The 23381-nt window shown below is 41.3% G+C and overlaps 1 protein-coding gene across 2 annotated transcripts in view; it reads right to left on the bottom strand.

Annotated features, from left to right (window-relative positions):
• The window catches only part of fan1 (FANCD2 and FANCI associated nuclease 1), a 92303-nt gene extending 69361 nt beyond the window's left edge, over positions 1–22942 (bottom strand). For both annotated transcript variants that reach the window (XM_060923970.1, XM_060923969.1), the window contains exons 1-12: positions 22881–22942; positions 14908–16093; positions 14082–14222; positions 13779–13986; positions 11893–12126; positions 11636–11767; positions 11444–11552; positions 9312–9431; positions 8808–8972; positions 2522–2690; positions 2308–2408; positions 1917–2111 (exon numbers count right to left, since the gene is read on the bottom strand). In XM_060923970.1, the coding sequence (XP_060779953.1) occupies positions 1917–2111; positions 2308–2408; positions 2522–2690; positions 8808–8972; positions 9312–9431; positions 11444–11552; positions 11636–11767; positions 11893–12126; positions 13779–13986; positions 14082–14222; positions 14908–16033 (2700 nt within the window). In that variant the 5' untranslated portion in view covers positions 16034–16093; positions 22881–22942. The remainder of the gene's footprint in view (positions 1–1916; positions 2112–2307; positions 2409–2521; positions 2691–8807; positions 8973–9311; positions 9432–11443; positions 11553–11635; positions 11768–11892; positions 12127–13778; positions 13987–14081; positions 14223–14907; positions 16094–22880) is intronic.
• Between the last annotated feature and the right edge of the window lie 439 nt (positions 22943–23381).

Raw genomic sequence — 23381 nt, 5'->3', positions numbered from 1 at the left:
AGCCGCTTTATCCTTCTACAGGGTCGCAGGCAAGCTGGAGCCTATCCCAGCTGACTACGGGCGAAAGGCGGGGTACACCCTGGACAAGTCGCCAGGTCATCACAGGGCTGACACATAGACACAGACAACCATTCACACTCACATTCACACCTACGGTCAATTTAGAGTCACCAGTTAACCTAACCTGCATGTCTTTGGACTGTGGGGGAAACCGGAGCACCCGGAGGGAACCCACGCGGACACGGGGAGAACATGCAAACTCCACACAGAAAGGCCCTCGCCGGCCCTGGGGCTCGAACCCAGGACCTTCTTGCTGTGAGGCGACAGCGCTAACCACTACACCACCGTGCCACCCACAGACCAAAGTCATATAAATAAAAATTTATGGTGAAAGTAAGAAATAGCGTTACCGACTCGCTCAACTAAGACTGATTTGACTTCATTGATTGTAGGTTGACTCTCATTAAAACAGGATGGGTGCTATAATTTATGCAACATACATGTACATGCATGCATTTTCACTGATAAAGCGTAAAAGGCTAATTAAATAATCAGATGAACTGAGACCATCACATTCTGAAGCAAATTAAATAATCTTATACCGCTAACTTAAACACACAATACAAGTTACATGTATTAATCTAAATGCAGGTAAACAATGTGTTGTTTTTGGTTTTTTTAATCTAAATGAGTCGGAGTTTACCCGTCTGTGTTCTTGCTTCTTGAAGGCCGATCTTGTGGCCGATTGTTTTGAAACAATCTGACTTTCAGTTCTTCGTTCAGTTCTCCGTTCATTCGCTTCTTCCACGCAAGGGCGAGATGGCAGCAATATCCAGTGGAGAAATCAGACGGCTGCTCCACTCATTCTCCAGATGGAGTACTCCGCCATTACTACTCGGCTCAAGCAATTACTAAAACCCGGGATGGAACTTCACAGGTTTTAGCAACAACCGCGGGGAGGTCACTGCCCGAGCGATATGTCCCGTCCCGTTCCATTCCATCCCGGGTTTTACCAACAACCCTCAGCTCACTCCGGGAGAACTGGTGCAACTGAACTTGCCTTCCTTTAAAAAGATAAAAATAAAAACAAAAACACTTTCCTTTTCTTGTAGTTTTCTTTAATTGTTGGTACTGCACCCTCTTTCAATACGGGCTTATAGCCAACGCTCCTCAACAGATCAGAGGTCTCGTACGAGTCTTCAGTAAAATGTGCAGAGCAGAGGAGATGCCACTTCGTAGGTGCCCAATGTGCCCGTGAACTTCTCGCAAAACGCGTCCAAATCTTTGCAGTTTGAACATTCTCGGGCCATGAATGCAACGTAAATCCACCTTCTGTCGTGTTGCTGCACCCACCAGCAACACATCTACATGGCATGGCGATAAATTAGCTCAAAATGGAGGATCGGGGTTGCAGTCAGCTCTGTGTTTTAGTGTAGCGGAAATGGCGATGAGACCGATAGACTTCCTGCTGTGACATCCACGTCATTCACTCAGACCGCTACCTATATGAATCACTTTAATCGTAAAAGTTACTATATTAGATTTATTGTTAACGCTTAAAACTATTCCTGTGCCATTCTTGAGGTCTCAAGGCATTTATAAACGAAAAGTGAGGCCATGGTTCTCTGTAAATGCTTTAAGAATTGGATTTTCAGTCCATGTTTCAGATCCTTATCATGCACAGCAGCAGAAATTCCAGCTTCGGGTCCCTAAGCAATCATAATAAACCCCTTCCTATGTCAAGATGAGTATTTTTTTCGATTATTGTGACCATAATCCAGAGCTGTGCTAAAGAACAGAGAGTTGTGCTAAAATACTTTTGTGCTAAATAACTGGATACCAGTTTACTCCTCCTAACCATAAACAAGCAGAAGAAAAATGTGTTTTGTGCTTTGGGTTTTCCCAACCAGTGTAACCTGGGCTTGCTGAAGACAAGAGAATCGCTCCCAGTTAACAAGTGCACAAACTCTTCCCTCCTGTGAGTTCCACACATCAGCCAGCAGCTGCTGCAGTGTTTCCGTGGACGCCTCGGACAACAGCTCAGCACGGGCCTCGATGACCTCCTTTCGATTCTCGTAGAAACAGTCGGTGTACAAGTCCAGAGGACACGTCTGCAAACGTATTCAGGGAATGACTACATTACACTTCAGTAATAAGGCAGAGGCTGGACAAATTCCAACACAATACATAACGCTCGTTGAGAAACCAGGCGAAGGTCTTTTATTAACTGTACAATGTGCTTCTTTTCCCAACCTTATATTATACACGTATCCTGTGATATATGCGCAGACCTTTTTTAAAATTTACCTGATAGGATGTTCTGAAGACATCCGAGACGTTCATGAAGACAACGTCCCACATCAGAAGGCCAAACAAAGTGGAGAATGTCGAGCCTTCTCCGTGAATGCCTGCAGAAAACGGATCCATCAGCAACACGACTCTACATATTCAACTTTAACACGCAACAGAGATTAGCTTCGCATAAAATTCAGCCTTACAACGACAATGCAAGTTTAAAAACCTTGATCGAAGCCGAGTTCTCTGTAGTGCGCCAAAGCCAGCTCCTCTACAGAGCACATGACCATGGCATCGCCTCCTTCTCCAGAGCCTTCGTGCCCAACAGCAGGCCTGAGGAACACCGATTTGCCCATACCGCCCTCGTGTGGAAAAAGCTGGCCTCGGATTGTAACCTATTAGGAGACACACAAGCGGCGAATATTTTCATCCAGCTCATTCTGAAAATGTCGAGATGGAGTAGAGCTTGAGAACTCTACACATCGTTTTTGTGGCTACTGCCTCAAGCCTTGGTCACAACCGAGCACAACGTATGTGCTCCTACGGCCGGTCTACGTGCAAAAAACGCAAGAAAGGCACGGAGGGCGCGCGTGTCGTGCTGATTTTCGAGCCATAGACTGGCCGCAGAGGTTCTTTGTCCTGTCAAACAAACTCTACGGGCACTTACGTTTTTTTCAGGTTGCAAGACAAACTTACAGCCAACGTGCGTCTTTCTCCACGAACAAAAAAAACGCAACGATTTGGGAAACGCCAAAAATCACACCGCCAAAAAATCGTACGTTCGGTTGTGACCTAGGCTTCATAGAGGCAAAGCGAGGCAGCAGCCATGACGTCATCGTGTTCTAAGAACGTAAACATGAGTGTAACAATAGCGCACTGCACACGCGCGTAAGCATTACAATCACCAGAACGGCAAATCGTGATCTCGCGTTATCAAAAAGGTACACAAGAACGAGTGGCGAAGTCATGATGTCATCGTGTTGGAAGAATGAGTGTAACCATAGCCAAACTTCGTAACCAATCAGCACTTATCCTGATCAAATTTGATTACCCGTTCTACTTCTCGATAAACTTCGGAACCAATCAATCAGAACCTGAAACGAAATAAGAGAAACCTCGTTATAACTTCGCAGTATCGGAAGATAATCAGCAGATAAAAAGATAAACGAAATTCACCTCGCGGTTTGCCAAGGCTACTGATTCGATATCAAGTAAGTGCATACCTGCCAACCTTGAAAAAATTTTATGAGTACAATTTTACAATTTCATGAGTACCCCCCCCCCCCCCACGTCAACCTCACCCCAACCCGGCGCGCATGCGCCCCCACAGACCACAACCAGCAGACCAAAAACACACTTTCAATCCAGTTTTATTGATTGACCTTGGGAACATAGTCCAGTTTTTAAAACATTCCTATTGATAGACTTTGGGAAACTGTTATTGATGGCTCTTGGGAACTTCCTTCCGTTTTGAAAAGCACAACAAACATTAAATACATGTGCAAATGAAATGAAATTAAACCAGAGCCACTCTTTCAAAATAAATAACACATTAAATTAATACAGTATGTAAAAAAGGCACTTTCAACACAAAACATGGTCTGCACAAATTTCCCATGCAATAGGTTTAGACTTTTGCATTTTTTTTTAACATGTTGGAAGTATATTGCATTATACAGTAAAAATATTGCATTATACAGTACACTGCAGTATTTTGTAGTATGCCTTTTTCATGTGCAAACTATTGCATTTGCATTCGAAATATTGCATTTACTGCAGTAATACTGTATAAAAAAAAGCATTTGATACTGCAGTACCACGCAGGTTTTCATAAGAGGGATGACCAATTTTCGACTTCACATCATCTGCAAACATTCTAGGCTACCATTGACAGAAGTTGACCGACTAGTGGCCTAGTGGTAGTGTGTCCGCCTCTCGATCGGGAGATCGTGAGTTCTATTCACGGTCGGGTCATACCAAAGACCATCATAAAAATGGTACCTACTGCCATCTGGCAAGGCACGCTGCAATACAGATGTGCATGGGGAGTTAAACTCTCATGGTTACCAGAGGACTAGCCCCCCACTGTAACCCTAGCTATGTAATAGGCGAGAGGCCGAGGGCTATGGAAACAGAGATCGGCGCCGCCCGATGTGCCACATACAGGTTGGGCCTGGTTAGTACTTGAGTGGGAGACTGCCTAGGAATACCAGGTACTGTAAGGCGTGGGAAGGACTTTGAGGTTTTTTTTGATTGACAGAAGTTACCGACTGCCCTTAAGATATACAACACGCTACGTTTTGTTGAGCACATCAATAAAGTGGTACTTATCATAGTGATTCAATGAGAGTGCGAGAGGAATTGTAATCAGGTTTCGTTGGTTACCGCATCGAATATGCAACCTCGAGTGACGGCTTCGAAGTTAAATGAAGAACTAGCCTGTACTGTTGGTGTTGTAAATGCACAAAACGGCTAGGAAGCTCGAGTACACGTGAAACACAACCGTTTCTGTTACAAATATAAAAACGACGTCTCTAACCGACGTTTCAATCCCCGACTCGCTCTAGCCACCTGGCTGCACTCAAGTCAGAGACGCGAAGGAGGAAGGGGAGGGGCTGAAGAGGGGCGGGGGGATTGGGCAAAGCGTTCCATTCTGGCTTTGAGTTCTCTCACAGATCAGCGGTATCAACTTCAGTGAGAACTTGACTGAAATGCGAGTTCGGACGATATGCGTACTTTTTAATGTGAAAATGTACAGTCGTACAATGAGGTAAAAATTCGTAGCGGCTACACAAGATGCGTACAGGTTGGCAGGTATGTAAGTGGTGTTTGTTTGAAGAAAATTCACCTTTTGATCACCACATCTTTCTGAAAGGTCCAAGGTTTTTTTTTTTTAAAGCTTTTTGGCAGATGTATTGAGAAGCCGATATCAAACTTCTGCTACTCGCTTTCTTTTTTTTTTTTTTAATTCTAAGAGTCTTTACACTACACTTGTGAAACAAAATGTGTTCATTAGTACTAAACAATGCTTCGAAGACAATTCACGAACAAGTGCTTTCTTACTATTTTGAAAACAGATATCGTTCATAGTAGGGCTGGGCGGTATCCAAATTTTGATACCTTTAAACCGTCTCTGTGTTTTCCCGGGGTATATGGTATTACCGAGAAAAAAATAATATTTTGTTTCGGCCTACTGTGTAACGTGCGCCCATGCCTCAAATGTACTATTTAAAAGCAGCATAGCGAATTGTGTGCATTGTGGTATGGATTAAGCAGCAAAGCGAATTTTGTGCATTAAGAGATATTTCAAAGCATCACGCAACTCTTCCTTCATCTTGAAAATAGCATTCAACTGTCGTTTACACATGTCTGCGTTGAAACGCCATTTGCAGCACTATTTCACCTGCTCCATCAAAAAAAAGTACACGATGAGCAGGATCATACCCTTTCAAGCATGGGAAATAAAAAAAAGAAAAAGAATCAACCAACACCCAAGTCTGTTTAGACTGCGTGATAAACCATATTCTTCAGCGCAAATGAGGCGAACCTAATTCAAATGCGCGGTAGCTGCACAAGGCAAAATCATATGGGCCCACGTCATGCCATGGCGGGGAAATTAATAATCAAATGGCCTTACCTTGCTTAAAACGTTGTCTTGATCACATAACTCCTTACAATTATTCCACTTAAATCCATACGGTTTAACACACCCAACAAAGATAGCAAGCGCATTGCTAATTCCCACCAGAAACCAAACAGTTTACGCTACGATGTTTTCTTCCGTTTCTTCAGTAGATGACATTTCAAACGTTTATTACCCACATCCCAAATGTCATACGTTATATTATTTTACCTTGTTGTTACTCATGTAACCTACTCAAAACACAACTCATTGGAGAGATCTCGTGGAAGTGGAGTACCCCAGGCTATGGTGTGCCTTAGGGGACATATTAGATTTTTCGTTTGGTTTGAAACCAAAATACTGCCACACTGCCGATGTTGTATTTTTTTTTGCCACTAACTCGTTATCTTGACTTGCCATCTTTCAACCACGGTCTCAGTCTCTTTTTTTTTTTTTTTTTTTAGATAGGACAGTATAGAGAGACAGGAAATGAGCGGGGGAGAGAGAGACGGGATCGGGAAATAACCTCGGGTCGGAATCGAACCCGGGTCCCCGGATTTATGGTACGGTGCCTTAGCCATCTGAGCCATGACACCCCCGGTCTCAGTCTCTTGCGAAGCTTTCTGTCAGACTCCAAAATGTCACGCAGGGTTGCCATGGTAACGACATAAACAACCCTGCACGCGATGAAAACTTCTTTAGGAAATTGATAGAATTAGTGAAAATACGATCACACAGTTATTCGGGATGATCTTCAATTTATTATTTTATATTATGACCTCATGTACTCCATATTTATTTAGATATTATATATTTTTTTAAAATGACGGTAATGAGACCGATACCATTGGTACTTTTGGATACCTCGGGATACCTTCTTACCGTAATACCGCCCAACCCTAGTTCATAGCACTGTATTTTGAACAAAACACAGTAAACAAAAAATTGGTAACCAAAATACTACAAGCCCTGATGCTGCTCACAGCTTGGTGATGCTTGCAAGAGATGAGGTGAGTATCAGTCATAACATGTACAGTGCTGAGCGTAAATGAGTGCACCCCCTTTGAAAAGTAACATTTTAAACAGTATCTCAATGAACACAAACAATTTCCAAAATGTTGACAAGTTTAATATAACATCTGTTTAACTTATAACAGGAAAGTAAGGTTAATAATATAAACTTAGATTACACATTTTTCAGTTTTACTCAAATTAGGGTGGTGCAAAAATGAGTACACCCCACAACAAAAACAACTACTACATCTAGTACTTTGTATGGCCTCCATGATTTTTAATGACAGCACCAAGTCTTTTAGGCATGAAATGAACAAGTTGGCGACATTTTGCAACATCAATCTTTTTCCATTCTTCAACAATGACCTCTTTTAGTGACTGGATGCTGGATGGAGAGTGATGCTCAACTTGTCTCTTCAGAATTCCCCATAGGTGTTCGATCGGGTTCAGATCAGGAGACATACTCGGTCACTGAATCACTTTCACCCTGTTCTTCTTCAGAAACCCAACAGTGGCCTTAGATGTGTGTTTAGGATCATTGTCATGTTGGAAAAGTGCACGATGACCAAGGGCACGGAGTGATGGTAGCATCTTCTCTTTCAGTATAGAGCAATACATCTGTGAATTCATGATGCCATCAGTGAAATGCAGCTCCCCGACACCAGCAGCACTCATGCAGCCCCACATAAGGACACTGCCACCACCATGTTTCACTGTAGGCACCATGCAGTTTTCTTTGTATTCCTCACCTTTGCGACACCATACAGTTTTGAAGCCATCAGTTCTAAAAACATTTATCTTGGTCTCATCACTCCAGAGTATAGAGTCCCAGTAGTCTTCATCTTTGTCAGCATGGGCCCTGGCAAACTCTAGACGGGCTTTTTTGTGCCTGGGCTTTAGGAGAGGCTTCTTTCGTGGATGGCGTCCATGCATGCCATTCCTCTGCAGTGTACGCCGTATTGTGTCACGGGAAATAGTCACCCCAGTTTGGCTTTCTACTTCTTTAGATAACTGCAGTGAACTTGCATGCCGATTTTCTTCAACCCTTCTCATCAGAAGACGCTCCTGTCGAGGTGTTAACTTCCGTGGACGTCCTGGACGTCTCTGTGAGATGGTTGCAGTTCCATCTTTCTTAAATTTTTGTACCACTTTTGCTACAGTATTCTGACTGATAAGTAAAGCTTTGCTGATCTTCTTGTAGCCTTCACCTTTGTAGTGGAAAGAAATTATTTTCTTTGGGGAATTCTGAAGAGACGAGTTGAGCATCACTCTCCATCCAGCATCCAGCCACTAAAAGAGGTCGTTGTTGAAGAACGGAAAAAGATTGATGTTGCAAAATGTCTCCAACTTGTTCATTCCACGCCTAGAAGACTTGGTGCTGTCATTAAAAATCATGGAGGCCAGACAAAGTACTAGATGTAGTAGTTTTTGTTGTGGGGTGTACTCATTTTTGTAAAACTGAAAAATATGTAATCTAAGTTTATATTATTAACCTTACTTTCCTGTTATTAGTTAAACAGATGTTCTATTAAACTTTGTCTTGTCAACATTTTGGAAATTGTTTGTGTTCATTGAGATATTGTTAAAAAATGTTACTTTTCAAAGGGGGTGCACTCATTTACGCTCAGCACTGTATGCATATGCTATATTTACTGGATGGACATGGTATCAGAAAACTATTTTATTTATAAGCAGGAGCCACATGTACCCATAGGGTACCTATTTTTAAGTACGCTATTAAAAGAACCAGTGAAGCTTCTTAGCTGAGTGGCAGAATGTTTTCAAAATTACACCATAAGTCCAGTCATTTTAATTATCTACTTATACATTAGTTTCTGTTCACAAAGCTTCTTTCTCCAATAAAGTGTTTGCTTACATGAGTAACACTGTGCACACGGACAGAAGGAAGGTCTCGGAGCAGCAGGCGGTACTTCTTACAACTCGCTGACTCCTTCATTCTGGTGGCTCTCTGGTGCAGTGACAAACGGTGACCTGTCCGGACCAGTGGATCATTTAATCCATCCCTGATGGCGTAGATGGCCTTTAATGTAGAAAGCACCATAACAGTTATGAATGTCATACTTGTGCCAGAACACACTGGATATCACAGTAGGCCATTATTCAGAGCTTCAAAATTACTAGGTACATTCGTAACAATTGCTGAATTCCGTAGTATTTTACACAAACAAATTACCTCTGTTTCAAAAAGGTTTAAACGATATAGGGAAGTTGAATAAACAGATGCGATATATGTTTGGTCACCAACAACCAAATCGTCAAAGATAAGTTTTTAGGATGACCAAATTGACCAGGTCCCCTCAAGTTCTTAAGACATGCTCATCTGGAAGTGTTTTCACCGACGCAATCGAGATCGTGTTACCTGCTCATGGCATTTTAGGTGCTGCTGGAGATTGAGTGCAAGTCTGTCCCACCAGCGCCCTCTGCTGTCTGGACAGAACACTGACTGAGACAAAAGAGACCGCAGCTCGTCCACTGCATCCTGCAAGAACAAAAGGAGAGATATACACCGTACAGGAAGTTTGGCAAATATGCCTATATATATATATATATATATATATATATATATATATATATATATATATATATATATCTCATATCATTTTATATACATGTATGCAGTTGCAGACAGAAGTTTACAGACAGTGACATGAGTGTCATGGCAATATTTGGGCTTTCAGTAATTTCTTTGAACTGTTCTTTTTCTGTGGCAGAATGATTGGACAGCACATATCTATAATTAAAAAAAACACTAGAATTTGGTGCACAAGTTTTAATTTTCTTTGGGTTTTCTGAAATCAATACAGGGTCAAAAATGTGCATACGATCACTTAGATTAATAATTCAGAGGTGCTGAAACTTCCAAAATGTCTCTCATCTTGCCAAGGCCGAGGTCTCTTAACTTCCTGTTAGTGATCATGATTGACTACAGCTGGTAGCTTCTCTGTGCCTTCATAAAAAGGGTTTGTTTACAGCACTCATTGGATTGACCAACACACAACAGTCCAAGGAGCTCAGTGCAGATCTGAGAAAGAGGATCGCAGATGTACACAACTCCGGAATGTCTCTTGGAGCCATTTCTAAACAACTGCAAATTCCAAGCTCAGTTCAAACAATTGTATCCAAGTTATTGTGAGGTGTAGTCACTTTGCCAAGCCACTTTGTTCAAGAAAACCCAAGCTGTCACCTTCAGCTGAAAGGAAATTGGTTTGGATGGTCAGGAACAACCTGGGAACCACCATGGCACAGCCCTGCCATGAACTGGAAGCTGATGGATCACTGTCTACAGTTCAGATCACTATGGACTAAGAGGCTGCTATCTAAGAAATAGACCTGACACCTTCAAGCTTAAAGTTTGAAGCTGACCACACGGACAAACAAAAAAGCCTTCTGGAGGAAAGCTGTATGGTCAGATGAGACAAAGATTGAGCTGTTTGGCCACAATGACCACCATGTACAGAGGGACACTGTACCAGCTGGTGGTGGTGGTAGGATCATCATGCTCTGGGGTTGTTTTGCTGCCAGTGGAACCGGTCCATTGCACAAAGTGGATGGAATAATGAAGGAGGAGGACTACCTCAGAATTCTTCAGCATAAACCATCAGAAACTTGAACACGACTTGGGACTTACAACAGGACAACGAACCCAAACACGCATCAGAGCTGGTTGTGGAGGATAAAGCAGGCTAACATGAAGCTTAAAACAAGTCCTGACTTCAACCCTATTGAAAATATATGGACTGTGCTTATAAGTCAAGTCCATGCCAAGAAAAAAAAAATTTAATTGAACTCTACCAATTCTACCATGAGAGTTGTGAAATATCCAACCAGAATTCTGCCAGAAGCTTGTTCACAGTAAACAAAAAATATTTGGTCGAGGTGAATCTTGCGAAGAGACATTTCACCCAAATATTAGAAGTGCTGTATGTATATTTTTTGACTCTGTATTGATTTCAGAAAACCCAAAGAAAATTAAAACTTGTGCACCAAATTCTAGGGTTTTTTTTTTTAAATTAAAGATGTCTGCTGTATATTCTGCCACAGAAAAAGAACAGTTCAAACAAATTATTGAAAGCCCAAATATTGCCATGACGTTCAGATCCAAGACGACATTCATGTCACTGTCTGTAAATTGACCACAACTGTATTACTCCGTCTTATAACTCCATTCCTCACTGTAACAAGCTTTTTACATTTTTTAACCAGTCTGAATCCCTGACTGCTACTGCACTGCTGAACACGGCAAAATAAATATCGTGATAGCAGTGTCAGTGCTCTCAGCACAGAAACGTTATTCTTCCGTTACATTGTTCTCTTCACTGGCACTATTCTACAGACCGAATGGATGGACGCAATAGCTTTCTAAAAACATTTAAAACAAAAAACACCACAATACGGTGTTGTTTGCCAGTAGCCAGTCATGAGTATTTTTAGCGAAAGCACTAAATGTTTCTTTTATTACAGCTTTTATGCCATCTATATACACACACACACCTCATAGCGACGTAGCCTCTGTAGTATCTCGACTCCTCGAGACAATATACGTGTACATGCCCAGCCTACTGTGAAGCACCGCAGGAACACGGGTAACTCCTCCTGCCAACTGCACACAAATACAGGCTCATGAACCTCCTCCGTCAAGCCAAAAACGTGCTGAAAACCGAAGGCAAACTTTGCAGTTCCAACCTTAAGTCATACGTCTGCTTCATGTTTTGCCAGTTAGACTTCGCGGAAGCATAGAGGACGTGAGCGTCCTCCCAGCAACCAGCCTGCATTGCTGTAATCACCTCTTGAAGGGTTCGCATGGCAGCTTCGTATCTGTTCACAAGAATGTCGTTTAATGCTCTGCCCATTTTCACCTGGTTTCAATTCCTCGTTACCATCAAAATGCACCCAGCTAGAAGATCCTAAAAAGAACTGCCAAGACACAAAAGGGTTGCTACCTGATTAAATCTTCCCTGTCCCTAAATATCCGGGCAGACCGCTGAACTGTGTAGGCAGGGAAAGCCAGACGTCCAGAGTTGACCAGGAGAATAGTGTAGAGTTGGCCTTGACCCCCTGATGCCATTTCCTCCTCCTCCAGAGTATCAGTAAGAGAGAAAAGTAGGAGGGCACGAGAGAACATAGCGCGAGGATCCCGACACAGCAACACACAGGAGCCCGCTAGCTGTTTTGCCCTGCAGGAGAGGTGAAAGTCAGGTTTATAAAGACATGGTTTGCCAACGCTGGTGTGTAAGAACTTGAGAACGCCACCAAGAACTTGAGAACAAGTAATGTTCGGGAATCAGACACAGTCTCAGCATTTAAGTCTAGGCTGAAAACATATCTGTTTAGTCAAGCCTTTTGTTAATGGTGTTTATGAGGTAAAGGTGTAGATCTGGAGGGTCCCCAGACATAGTGTGTTTTGGTAAACTGGGATGTATGGATGCTGTCAGTCCCCCACTTGCTTGCTCACTCGAGTTTGTTGACGGTGTAGTGGCTGGCTGCTTTATGTCCCGGGGCTCCCTCATGCCTGTGTTACCTTCTGGCTCTCTCCTTTTAGTTATGCTGTCATAGTTAGTTGCCGGAGTCCCTGCTTGTACTCGGTGCAATATGTATACTGTTCCTACTTATTCAGGTGACATTGGGCATACCTAACAACCTGTGTTTTCTTTCCCTCCCCCACCCCAAATCTGTCCCTCTGAGTTACATGGAGTCAACAGGAAATCTTTTGGTGGAGAGGGTGGAGACCTCGACTGGCTATCGTAGCCTGCAGGGAATCGGCCGTCAGACATTCTGTCGCATGTCCCAGACCCGGTGAAATGTAACTGAATTGTCTTGGCCAGGCCTAAGGGTCCCATCTGCATCTCATCATTGCTGAGGAGTGTGCTCCCATCACCCAATCAAGCATCCAGTCAGAGCAGGTCATGATATATTTTTTACCATATTAACATGCCATTGTGTGTTATGCCTGATGTAAAGACTCTCGTCTCTGCGAGCCTACCACACAGATTTAATACTTGTCATTTTTAGGGCATACCTAACAACATGTTTTCTTTCTCTCTCTCTTCCCCCCCCCCCCATCTGTCCCTCTGAGTTACATGTTGATCCTGGGATTGAGATGCTGGCCTCTTCTGCCCCTCGGACCTGCTTGATCCATCCTGGTGCCCTGTGTCTGGTCGGAGTTTTATTGCACCGCTCCTGTGAAGGACGGCCCCATGAGGACAGTTGAGGGTTATACCTGTTAAAACTGTTAATATTATAGTCAGGCTGTCTGTTGTTGCCCAAATGAGGATGGGTTCCCTTTTGAGTCTGGTTCCTCTCGAGGTTTCTTCCTCATGTCGTCTGAGGGAGTTTTTCCTTGCCACCGTCGCCACAGGCTTGCTCATTGGGGATAGATTAGGGATAAAATTAGCTCATGTTTTAAAGTCGTTCAAATTCTGTAAAGCTGCTTTGCGACAATGTTTACTGTTAAAAGCGCTGTACAAATAAACTTGATTTGATTTGAAACTTGAACATTGATCACTTCAATTTGGAGAGCAACTGGAACACTGACTGCATGCGAGGCCTTCTCAACCAAAATCAGTGCCCCACTTCACTTATGTTCCTGTGGCTGAATGGGCACAAATCCCCACAACCATGCTCCAAAACCAACCAGAGGGGAGGACTAAATCTGGAACAGGTTGCTCATCAAGCAACATGGGTGTGATTGGTCAGTGTCCACATACTTTTTGGTCATAAATGTGTGAGCTAAAAAAAACATTAATGCTCAAAGTGGTTTTGAAATTTGGTAGGACACCAAATTGGTATAAACTATGAATTTGGTAACACCTTGCCACCAAGATCAAACCTTTTGAGAATGACTGCACCAGTGCTGCTTTGGCCAGGGACAAGAGAAAAGAGAGAGCGCTGTTTGGACAAAAGGAGAAGCCCTTCCACCAGCTGCTGTTTCTGGCTACTGTTCCCTGGACCTCCCAGGTGGAAAGTCTTGGCCAGGCTTCGGAGCTCCGGAGCAGGTAGAAGATCTAATACGTCCTGGATCTCGGCAAGTTCAGACTCTATGGCAGAAATTAAAGTTGGAAGTAGTTAAGATCCTTGAACTTTAAAAACATAACTTTTGAAAGCTAACAAAATCCCACTCTTGCTCACCAACCTGTCTGGAGGAAGCCATTGGAGACAAGTTCTTGTACAACAGGACTGAGGTCTGAACTAATCTCAGCATAATCTAGTTTGCTCACTTGCAGCCATTTCAGCTTCCTCTGAAACAGACGCACATACAGCATCTGTCCAGGCGCTAGGATATAACGAGCGAAGTGTTAGTTTTTAATCGGACAATTCACTATCCACATGTATAAAACTGATATATAGCCCGTATATCCTGCATACGTCATACATTAGTCTATCCACATTCACTAGATATGAGCAATCGCATGCTCTGATTGGCTACTCTACTACTAGGATATCAGCTCATATACCGTGAGTAGAGAAAAACAAAATGACCGAGCACGTTGCTGAACCAACCAAGGACGAAATAAAAACACCACTCGAAAACAAAACCCCCAAAAAATGAAGAAAAAGAAAAGCAACAAAATATGAAAAGAAAGTATTTGATGGTAAGAACGCATCTTTTTTTTATTTTTCAAGAATTATTCTAGCATTTTTCACAAATTGCCGGTTTGTTTACCTTCTAAGCGGAAGTGATTTTCTCGGACGTTTTGTATAAAGTTCTTATTTATCGAATTGGCAAAAAATAAAAATGCTCCGTTTATCAAAACCCAGTGACTGTGGATAGAATAAAACAGTTATTCCACTCAATCTCGTCATACATTGCTTCTAGCCAACTCTGCGCTACGCGTCTCGTCGGCTGTCAGTTCAGGTACGACTCGATTTTGTGGAATAATTGTTAATCGTACTACATTTCAGACTCTTCCGCAATATGTGGATGCTTTACTAGTCAGGTTCTGAAGTATATTCTCTACCCGACAGCTGCTTGAATCTCTGGATAGACGAGAGTTCCTCGTCACTGAAGAGCACTCGGTCATCCTTATTCTCCAGCACGGTTTCCAGAACAGTCAGGAAGTTCTGAAGGTAGTATGGCCGTCTGGGTGAACCATGTTCCACAGAGGAGGTACCATCATCCTGTGGAAGATCACTGCCTCCATCTGGAGCCATAATCTGGTCCCTTTCTACATCCTTGCTTTTGGATTTACTGACTTCAACCTCTGGTAATGGATCAGTGCTCCCAGATTTGGCAGTTCTTTTCCCCGAATATCGCGTTTTCTTCTGCATGTTTGGGGTGACACCTGCACCAGGAGACTCTTCTTTCTTCCTCTTCATTAATCTCAATGAAGCAGTGGCTTCTGTTGTTTGAGAAACATCAGGACCCAGTGATTTTACTTTTGGCGTGGCCTGTTCAACTTTTTCAACACGAGGTAGATTTTCAGTTGGCGCCCGAGTAGTTAACGTTGAATTCGTCTCTTGGTGTTCGGATTTAACGTTTACATTCTCGTCAAAGTTTTCTTTTTGTGAACTACTTGGCTCACTTGAGATTGGCTCTTCTTTGATTGACATTTGGGTGCTATGAACTTCGGAGTCCTCTGAAACAAACAGTACTTTTTTGGAGAGTTTTGAAGACAAACGCCCAAGACTGACTATCTTGACCTCTCTAGCATTGGAACTTGTCTTCGGTGACTCTTGTCTCATTATGCCACACTTGTTAAAATACGGGCTTGTTTTCGTCTCCTGATCATTTTCAGGCACGCTTGCGTTTTTCTCCTTATTTGGACTCTGAGGGGCGTTATTTGAAAAGGGCCAAGATATTTTCCCTTGTTCATTGTCCTGGGCTGCTGCTGCCTGTACGTCATTTGCCTCAAGAAAGTCTCGACACTGAGAGTCCATGTGTTCATTGATTTTGAAACGAGGTACAAATTTGCCACACAGTGGGCAGGCCAGTTTGGAAGGTGGTGTGTTCTTGAAAAAAGAAGTAATAGAAGGGCCCTTCTGCAGTTTCGCATTGCCCTTCTGGTCATCTTTTTTTGCTACAGAAAGTCTTCTTAGAGGCCTGACATGGGCTTTGGACTTGCTTCTACCAGGCTTGAGATCCATGCTCTTCTGATATATGAAGTAGTTCAGGGGAAACCTAGCTCTAAAGCTAGGCCTCTGAACCTATGAAACCAAATATACAAAGTCAATACATTACATAATTAGGGTAATAATAGCTATAGCTATTTGTATATCTGTTTTCAGGCACTTAAAGGTAGACTGCCTTTCAGATTTTTCAAGTGTAGGCCATAAAAAGAATTTTCCCCGACACCCAATTATTTTCGTTTCGTGGACCGAAAGCTACTGAATTTGAATCACAGACTTCCAATTTTATTAGTCTTTTTTTTTTTTTTTAAACAGAACAATTAATGAATTTACGGCCACGTGGCCCTAAATTCTCCGCTATTTTTTCTTGCTTCACCATGACGCGATACAAGATACTACGTCATGCATCACGTGGTGGGCTTTCCCCGTTCGCGCAAGGCATTGCGGGATACAAATTTGAAACAGGAGAGAAAAATGGAGGACACGAATGAAACGTGAAAGACCGACAGAAAGCAAGAAAAGACGTTATGTTGCGAGGGAAAGGAAACGCAGGACCAAACTAATAAATATCAGCGGTCGGCGAGCACCTCGGTGTGATCAGCTGTTCGTTTAGTGACAGAATGATGGAACTGTCAGTGCACGGTCAAAAGTAAACCTGTAGATGGCAATAATGCAATACCCGATGCCAGCTGCCATGAAACCATATAGATGAAGACGACGACGACTAAGGTATACGTGCGTATGCGCACACGGACTTCCTCTGTTTGCGCGATGCGAGCGATTTCATGCACATTATTTGCTCGGGAATGCCCTCAAATTAAATAACTTCCCAGCCACAGAATGACCCTTTTTTTTTTTTTTTTAAAGATATTACAAAAATAAACAAACATCGATTTTATGAAATCAAAAGGCCATCTACTTTTCAATAACCCTAAACCAATAGCTATTTTAATAGCTATTTTGTCACTGCTCTAGCAAGTGATGAGTGTTTGAAATGCTATGTAATACATCAGTCCATGTGTCAAAGCAATGGCCGGAAACGAGATTTGTTGAGACCTGTGCGAGACATCGTAGGACGGAAGTAAAACGTACAGCGGAAATCAAAGTGAACAACCCTGTGTCCGAAATCGCTCACTCGTTCACTACTCCCTATATAGGGAATTACTATATAGAGGACTACATAGTGAGCTCACTGGTAAAATGAAAAAAATGCTTTCGGACACTAGTCCGTCACGCTGGTATTTACGTCATTACTGTCGCACAATTAAAACGTGCCATATCAGTCGGCTGGTGGGTTTTCAAAAGAATAAAAACACGTGCATGTATTTTTGTGATAAATCCATATTATACTGAGCGTATTTCCCACATTAATAAATACAAAGTCCCTGCATCTTCCAGTTCTTTCTAAATCAAGGCTGAATACTTTCTTCTTTGCCGCTGCCTTTTATTAAATCAAATTTGAGACTTTTAATTTGATTTCTTTCAGTGTGACCGCAATGCATGATGGGATAATATATTGCTTTGATTAGTGACTATCGTTGTACACTACTTTTTGTGATGCATTGTGGGATACTTTGAGTGCACTATATAGGGTGTAAATAATCCTCACTAAGGTTTCGGACAGCACTACAAAATGGCGCTCCCACTATATGGTGCCCTATATAGTGAGTAGGGAGCGATTTCGGACACAGGACAACATCTGCCAACGTTGTCAAACGACGCATGCGCCCTCTTTCAAATGCTGACGTAATCAAGCCGGAAGTTTTGTTTGTTTTGAGAGCAATCAAGAAAGTTTGAAAAAAGTCGGCAGTAATCGTCATTTAAACTTGTTTTTGTGCAATATTTCGTTTGGAAAACAGTTTTCAAAATGGCGGCACTGACACCTGGCTGACACTTCACGTTTTGAAGTCTCGCACAAGTCTTGTGAAGATCGCGCGGATAAGCGACACCTGCCGTGGACCAAACGAACTACATTCAACACGGCTAAAAAGCGAATAGGCCGATAAGGATAATATTTAATTGCAATTAGTTGCCAATATGAGTCACGATATAAGGTTACTAAAACTGAAAACATAATTGAATAACACGTTAATTAAGAAATAAAGCAAGTTTAAAAATGACTTCAGTTCTCCTTTAATTTAAAGTTGTTGCATAGTGACTCGAGAAGACGACAACGACCATTAAGTCGGTCAGTAAAACTATTTACAATCTTTTCTTTGTTCTTTTGCCAGTTAAATAAAGTTCATGTGAATTAACAAAATCCAAGATTTTACTTTTTATTGCATTTTGGAAAAAATATTCCAACGTTTCTGTTAATGGGGTTAGTGATAAAGGGGGAAAAAAAAAAAACCTACTGAATTAGGTGGTGTGTCCAAACTTGACTGGTACTGTATGCAGGGGTTAAATTGGGCCGGGGCTGTCCGGGGCTGAGCCCCGGCACATAAGCTCGGAGCGGATGGCATATGATCACGCACACATCAAAAGCAACAAACCCTTTTCACGATTTTCAGTTCTGAATAATTAAATATCGTTTTATTAATCAATAAACCCATGACTTATGAGATAGATCATAGTTTTCCTGATAACAAGACGACCTGTCAAAGCTATTTAGAACAGAACTTGCGATCAGAGATTCTGGTTTCTGGAACACTGCGTGGGTTGCCAATTCCGCTTTTTATAAGCGACTTTGGGGTTTCTTTTTTTGTGAGCTCGCTTTAAAAAAAAATCAGAAGTCGTGGTTTGCGGGTTTTTGGGCTTGTGTTTCAGCGTTGTGACTTGTTTATAATTTTCTCCGTACACCGTCTCCCCTTTTACCTGCATACGAACATAATCATTATCATATTTTTTATTATTAAAAACAAAATATCAAATAATACTGAAGAGGGGAAAAAATAATACTGATCTAAATATGTTGTGTTTTTATTTTTAGACAGTATGTGTTTTGCTAAACACATACTGTCTAAAAATAAAAACACAACATATTTAGATCAGTATTATTTTTTCCCCTCTTCAGTATTATTTGATATTTTGTTTTTAATAATAAAAAATATGATAATGATTATGTTCACTGTATTGTTAATATTTAGTGTTTTATTATTTATTGTTAATATTTAATTTAATGTTAATTTATTATTATTTATTGTTATTATTAGTGTATTATTAGTGTAATTATTATTGTTGTTATTATTATGTATTCAATTATTTATTTGGCATGTGGTGCTTTTTGTATTGTCTAGAACATACATAAGATGAGCATATTATAGCAGCAAAATAGAAGCACAATCATTTGAATGCAGCAAAAGTTTTGCTGCATTCAAATGATTGTGCTTCTATTTTGCTGCTATAATATGCTCATCTTATGTATGTTCTAGAGAATACAAAAAGCACCACATGCCAAATAAATAATTGAATACATAATAATAACAACAATAATAATAAATGCTTCCAATGTTATAGTGTTGTTTGTATTTGGTTGCATTCACTGCATGAATATATTTGACTGACAGTGTTTTGGCATATTTAACATTTATCCTCCAAAATAAATCAACTGTTTTGGTTTAAGATTGTGCAAGCCTTCAAATTTTCTCACTGAACATTTCTCCTTCACATTTTTCACCTGTAGGCATGTGACAAGATTTAACATGATATTGCTCAACCTACCTCTGTAAAGTCAGCTAACAACTTATTAAAATGCACCAGAATTCAGCAAATAACATGTATGATAATAAAAAACTTCTGGGGGAGGACCCCCAGACCCCCCACTAATCATTTCCTTCAAACCAATGTACAACAACCTGTACAATCTGTTACATTGGCCAACCAATCTACATTCAAACTGCCATAATGTGTAGGGGGGCACTACAAGACACACATAGGCCTACAACACACAGATAAGGTGTATATCTCTGTGCAATATGATATGGTTATCAAATTAGAGGGTTATTTTCCAAAAAGTATATTGGGGCAGGGCGGCGGGGGCAGGGGCGGGTACGAGGCAGAGCCCCCCCACATAACCAATCCCAATTTAACCCCTGACTGTATGTACTAAAATTATATTAATCTAATTACAGGGATCCCAGCAGTAATTGAAAAAAATAGAGGAATGTAAGAAACTATCAGCAGGGGTCAAGGGGGCTGCAAGCCCCCTGAAGCTGTTGAGATTTTAACATTTAAAAGATGCTATAGACCCCTTCGCAATAAACGTTATTCATACGTAAGCGGAAATTGCGCGCGCAGCCTGGACCCCAAAAAAGACTCAGAAATGCCTAGTTGTTGTGTTGTCGGGTGTCAGAATCGTAGCAGTGATGGGGTTAAAATGTTCAGAATTCCAGCAGGATCTCACCCATTCCAAAAAAATCGCCGACGTCTATGGCTACAAGCCATCAAACGTGTAGACTGGGATGAAAGCACCATCAAAAATGCGCGGGTTTGCAGCGCCCACTTCATCACAGGTAAGATCAGGCTATTTATTAAATCTTTCTTTTTTATTCTTTCTAGTCTTCGTTTATTGATGTAGCAAAATACTTTGGTAACGTTTGTCTGATTAGCTGGGTCATAGTTACACAATGTAATGAATATTGTTAGCATGTTAACTTAGCTTTGCATGCAATTTTGTTTGTAGGAGAGGTCTCGCTTGACTCAAGCAGTCCAGATTTTGTGCCGTCATTATTTGCGTATGCCGAAAATCACAATTTTAAAGCAAGGATGGAAAGGTAAAATTGTGCCCTCACTCTAAATGCCAACTTGCGTTGACCGCTCTAACCTAGCTCCCGCCCCGTTCAGTTTCATTTCTGCTCTCTGCCTCTCGCTTTTTACGCAGCTCTGATTTCTCTTAGCTGCACTCTTTACACTATCATTCCTTTCATGCCATTACCTCCTGCTAATTGCTGTTTAGTGTTGGGATTTGCTGTTGTAGCTAAAGCCACATTGCTATCACATCACTGGCATCATTTGATTAAAACAAAATGAATATGAATGTCCCATTGTTAATCAAGTTGTACATGCCCGCACATAATCCTATGCGTCTAAAGACTTGTAGGCACGAAGTTTTTCGTGGGTATACACTGAAGTCTTGTCTATAAGGTACGAGTATATATCTGGCCATTGTATACCAGGGAACTTACTAACATCGTCCGTCCACTCTTTGATTAAATACGGATCCGGTAGGCGATGTCCACTTGTTAGAGTTAACTTATTTATGTAGCATTCTCGATCTTGTAACGACAATTGTTTTGCATAATCTGACAGCTCATAATGCCGGTCTATGGGCAGCGCCATTGTTTCTGGGTCCAGGCTGCGCGCGCATCCTGGCAACGGTTGGTTTGTTTACAAACATGCGAAGGGGTCTATTGAACACATTTTTTACATAGATTTAACAGAGAAAAGCAACAGAATTTAACAATAATGTGTATCTATTTGATGCCATATTTTGTAATCAATGACATAAGTGGCAAAAAAAAAAAAAATTGTTATTTATAAAAATTAGATGAAAATATAGCTTTGAAGAAGAATATACTTCTTCTAACCCAGACACTGTTCCACTATCTCTTTTATGGACAATATCTTTTTTCCACGACATATTGAATTAAGTTCAACGCATTAGAAACAAAAGCACGAACGGAGTGAAAACACATTTTCTAGCAAATGGGCGCAGCCTAGGGGTGGGCGATATATCGAGATTTGCGATATATCGTTATGTTTTATGAACACGAAAAAGATTTTGGCATATCGTATATATCGAGATAATGCTCTAAATTAATATGATTTCGCCACTGTGCTTAATTTCCTTCACTGTGCTATGGTGCTGCCCACCCCGCCTCCTTCGTGTGTTTGTACCCCCTCCCCTCGCGTGTAGGCGGCGTGTTAACTCATTCAACATGGCGGCGCCCACCGAAAGCCCGGAGGCGGCAGAACTCGTACCAAAAAAAAGGACAAATGGCTCCATTATATGGAGATATTTTGGTTTTAAACCGTCGGACGAACAACAGAAAGAGGTCTACTGCCGGAAATGCAAGAAATTGGCGGCAACCAAAGCGTCGAGCACCACGAACCTGTTCAACCATTTACAGGTACGCCACAAACTTTTGTACGAGGAGTGTGTCAGGCTGAGAGTTAATGCGGTGAGATGAGTTTGAGTTTTGTTTTTAAGGAAAAGGAAGGCAATATGTATTATTTCTATAAGTCAAATTATTATTTATGAAATGAGGTTTTTTTTTTTTTTGTTATCTTAAATGTTTAAGACGCACTTTATAAGAACTGCCTACCCTCAGGTTTTATGTTTGTAATTAAAATAAGACAATATACTACTTCCTTGGTTTGATAATTCATGTTAAAAATGGTGCACAAGCACTTTGTTACTAGTACCTGTCTACCTCTAGGCACTTGGCTGCCTACCTGTTTGCACTTCAATAAAAAAAAACACCTTGCTGAATTGTGTGTCTGTTTTTTGGGGGTTGTTTTTCCTGCATAGATATCGAGATATATATCGTATATCGAGATATTTTTTTTCTCCATATCGCCCAGCCCTAGCGCAACCATATTGTTTTCTCGTTCTATCGCGTACAGTCTCGCGGTGTTTACATCAATTTAACTTCCGAGTGTTCCCGAATGTCAACGAGAACAAACGAAGCTGACAAAAACATCGCTAAACAAGCAAACCAAATCAGAACGTATTCTGCTGGTCATTTTACTTAAACAAACGGATATACAAGAAATTTAAAAAAAAAAAAAAAAAAAAAAAAACGCCACCACTTTGGCTAGAAAAATAGCGGAATTCCGCTAAATAGCGGCCGTCTGGGATCCCTGTAATTAAATCAGAAACTGTTCTGGCATTTGACAGATTGGTCATGAATGTTATTTACATTACCTTCTCCTGGAATCAACATGCATTTGTACATTCGCCGTCATCTACAGCCGGGGAAATCTGTTGCCATGTAAACCTAATAAATACAAGATGTACCTTACATTTTTTAAATGTCTCAAGAGAATGCTTATTAAACATAATTTATAACAAACAGCAATGTTTTTCATTAAATTATACAAGTTATGCTCTTCTAAATATTTATGCTTTTAAGTGTTGGCAGCAGCAAGAGAAAAAAATAAAAATAAAAAACATGCACCCTTTGTGTGTGCCAGTGCATTGTTATGCGTAACTGGCGCATGCCTGCCCAATTAGGAAGGAATGCGATCATGTTCATGCTCGTCCTGCAGCAAATCATTCTCACCAAAAGCAATATCTCGCGTTTTTCTAAACGTTTCCATTCTAGTTCAGTTCAGCTGGTCGGGTTCAATGCCCGAACTGATAACTGCATCATCAGTTTTTCTTTGGCTAAAGCCTCGGTCACAACCGACCATAGGTCGCGTTAAC

This window comes from Neoarius graeffei, chromosome 6 (genome assembly GCF_027579695.1).
Source record: "Neoarius graeffei isolate fNeoGra1 chromosome 6, fNeoGra1.pri, whole genome shotgun sequence".
NCBI classification, from domain to species: Eukaryota; Metazoa; Chordata; class Actinopteri; order Siluriformes; family Ariidae; genus Neoarius; species Neoarius graeffei.
Note: the sequence above shows the minus strand (reverse complement) of the source record. Positions and strands in the feature narration are given on the sequence as shown.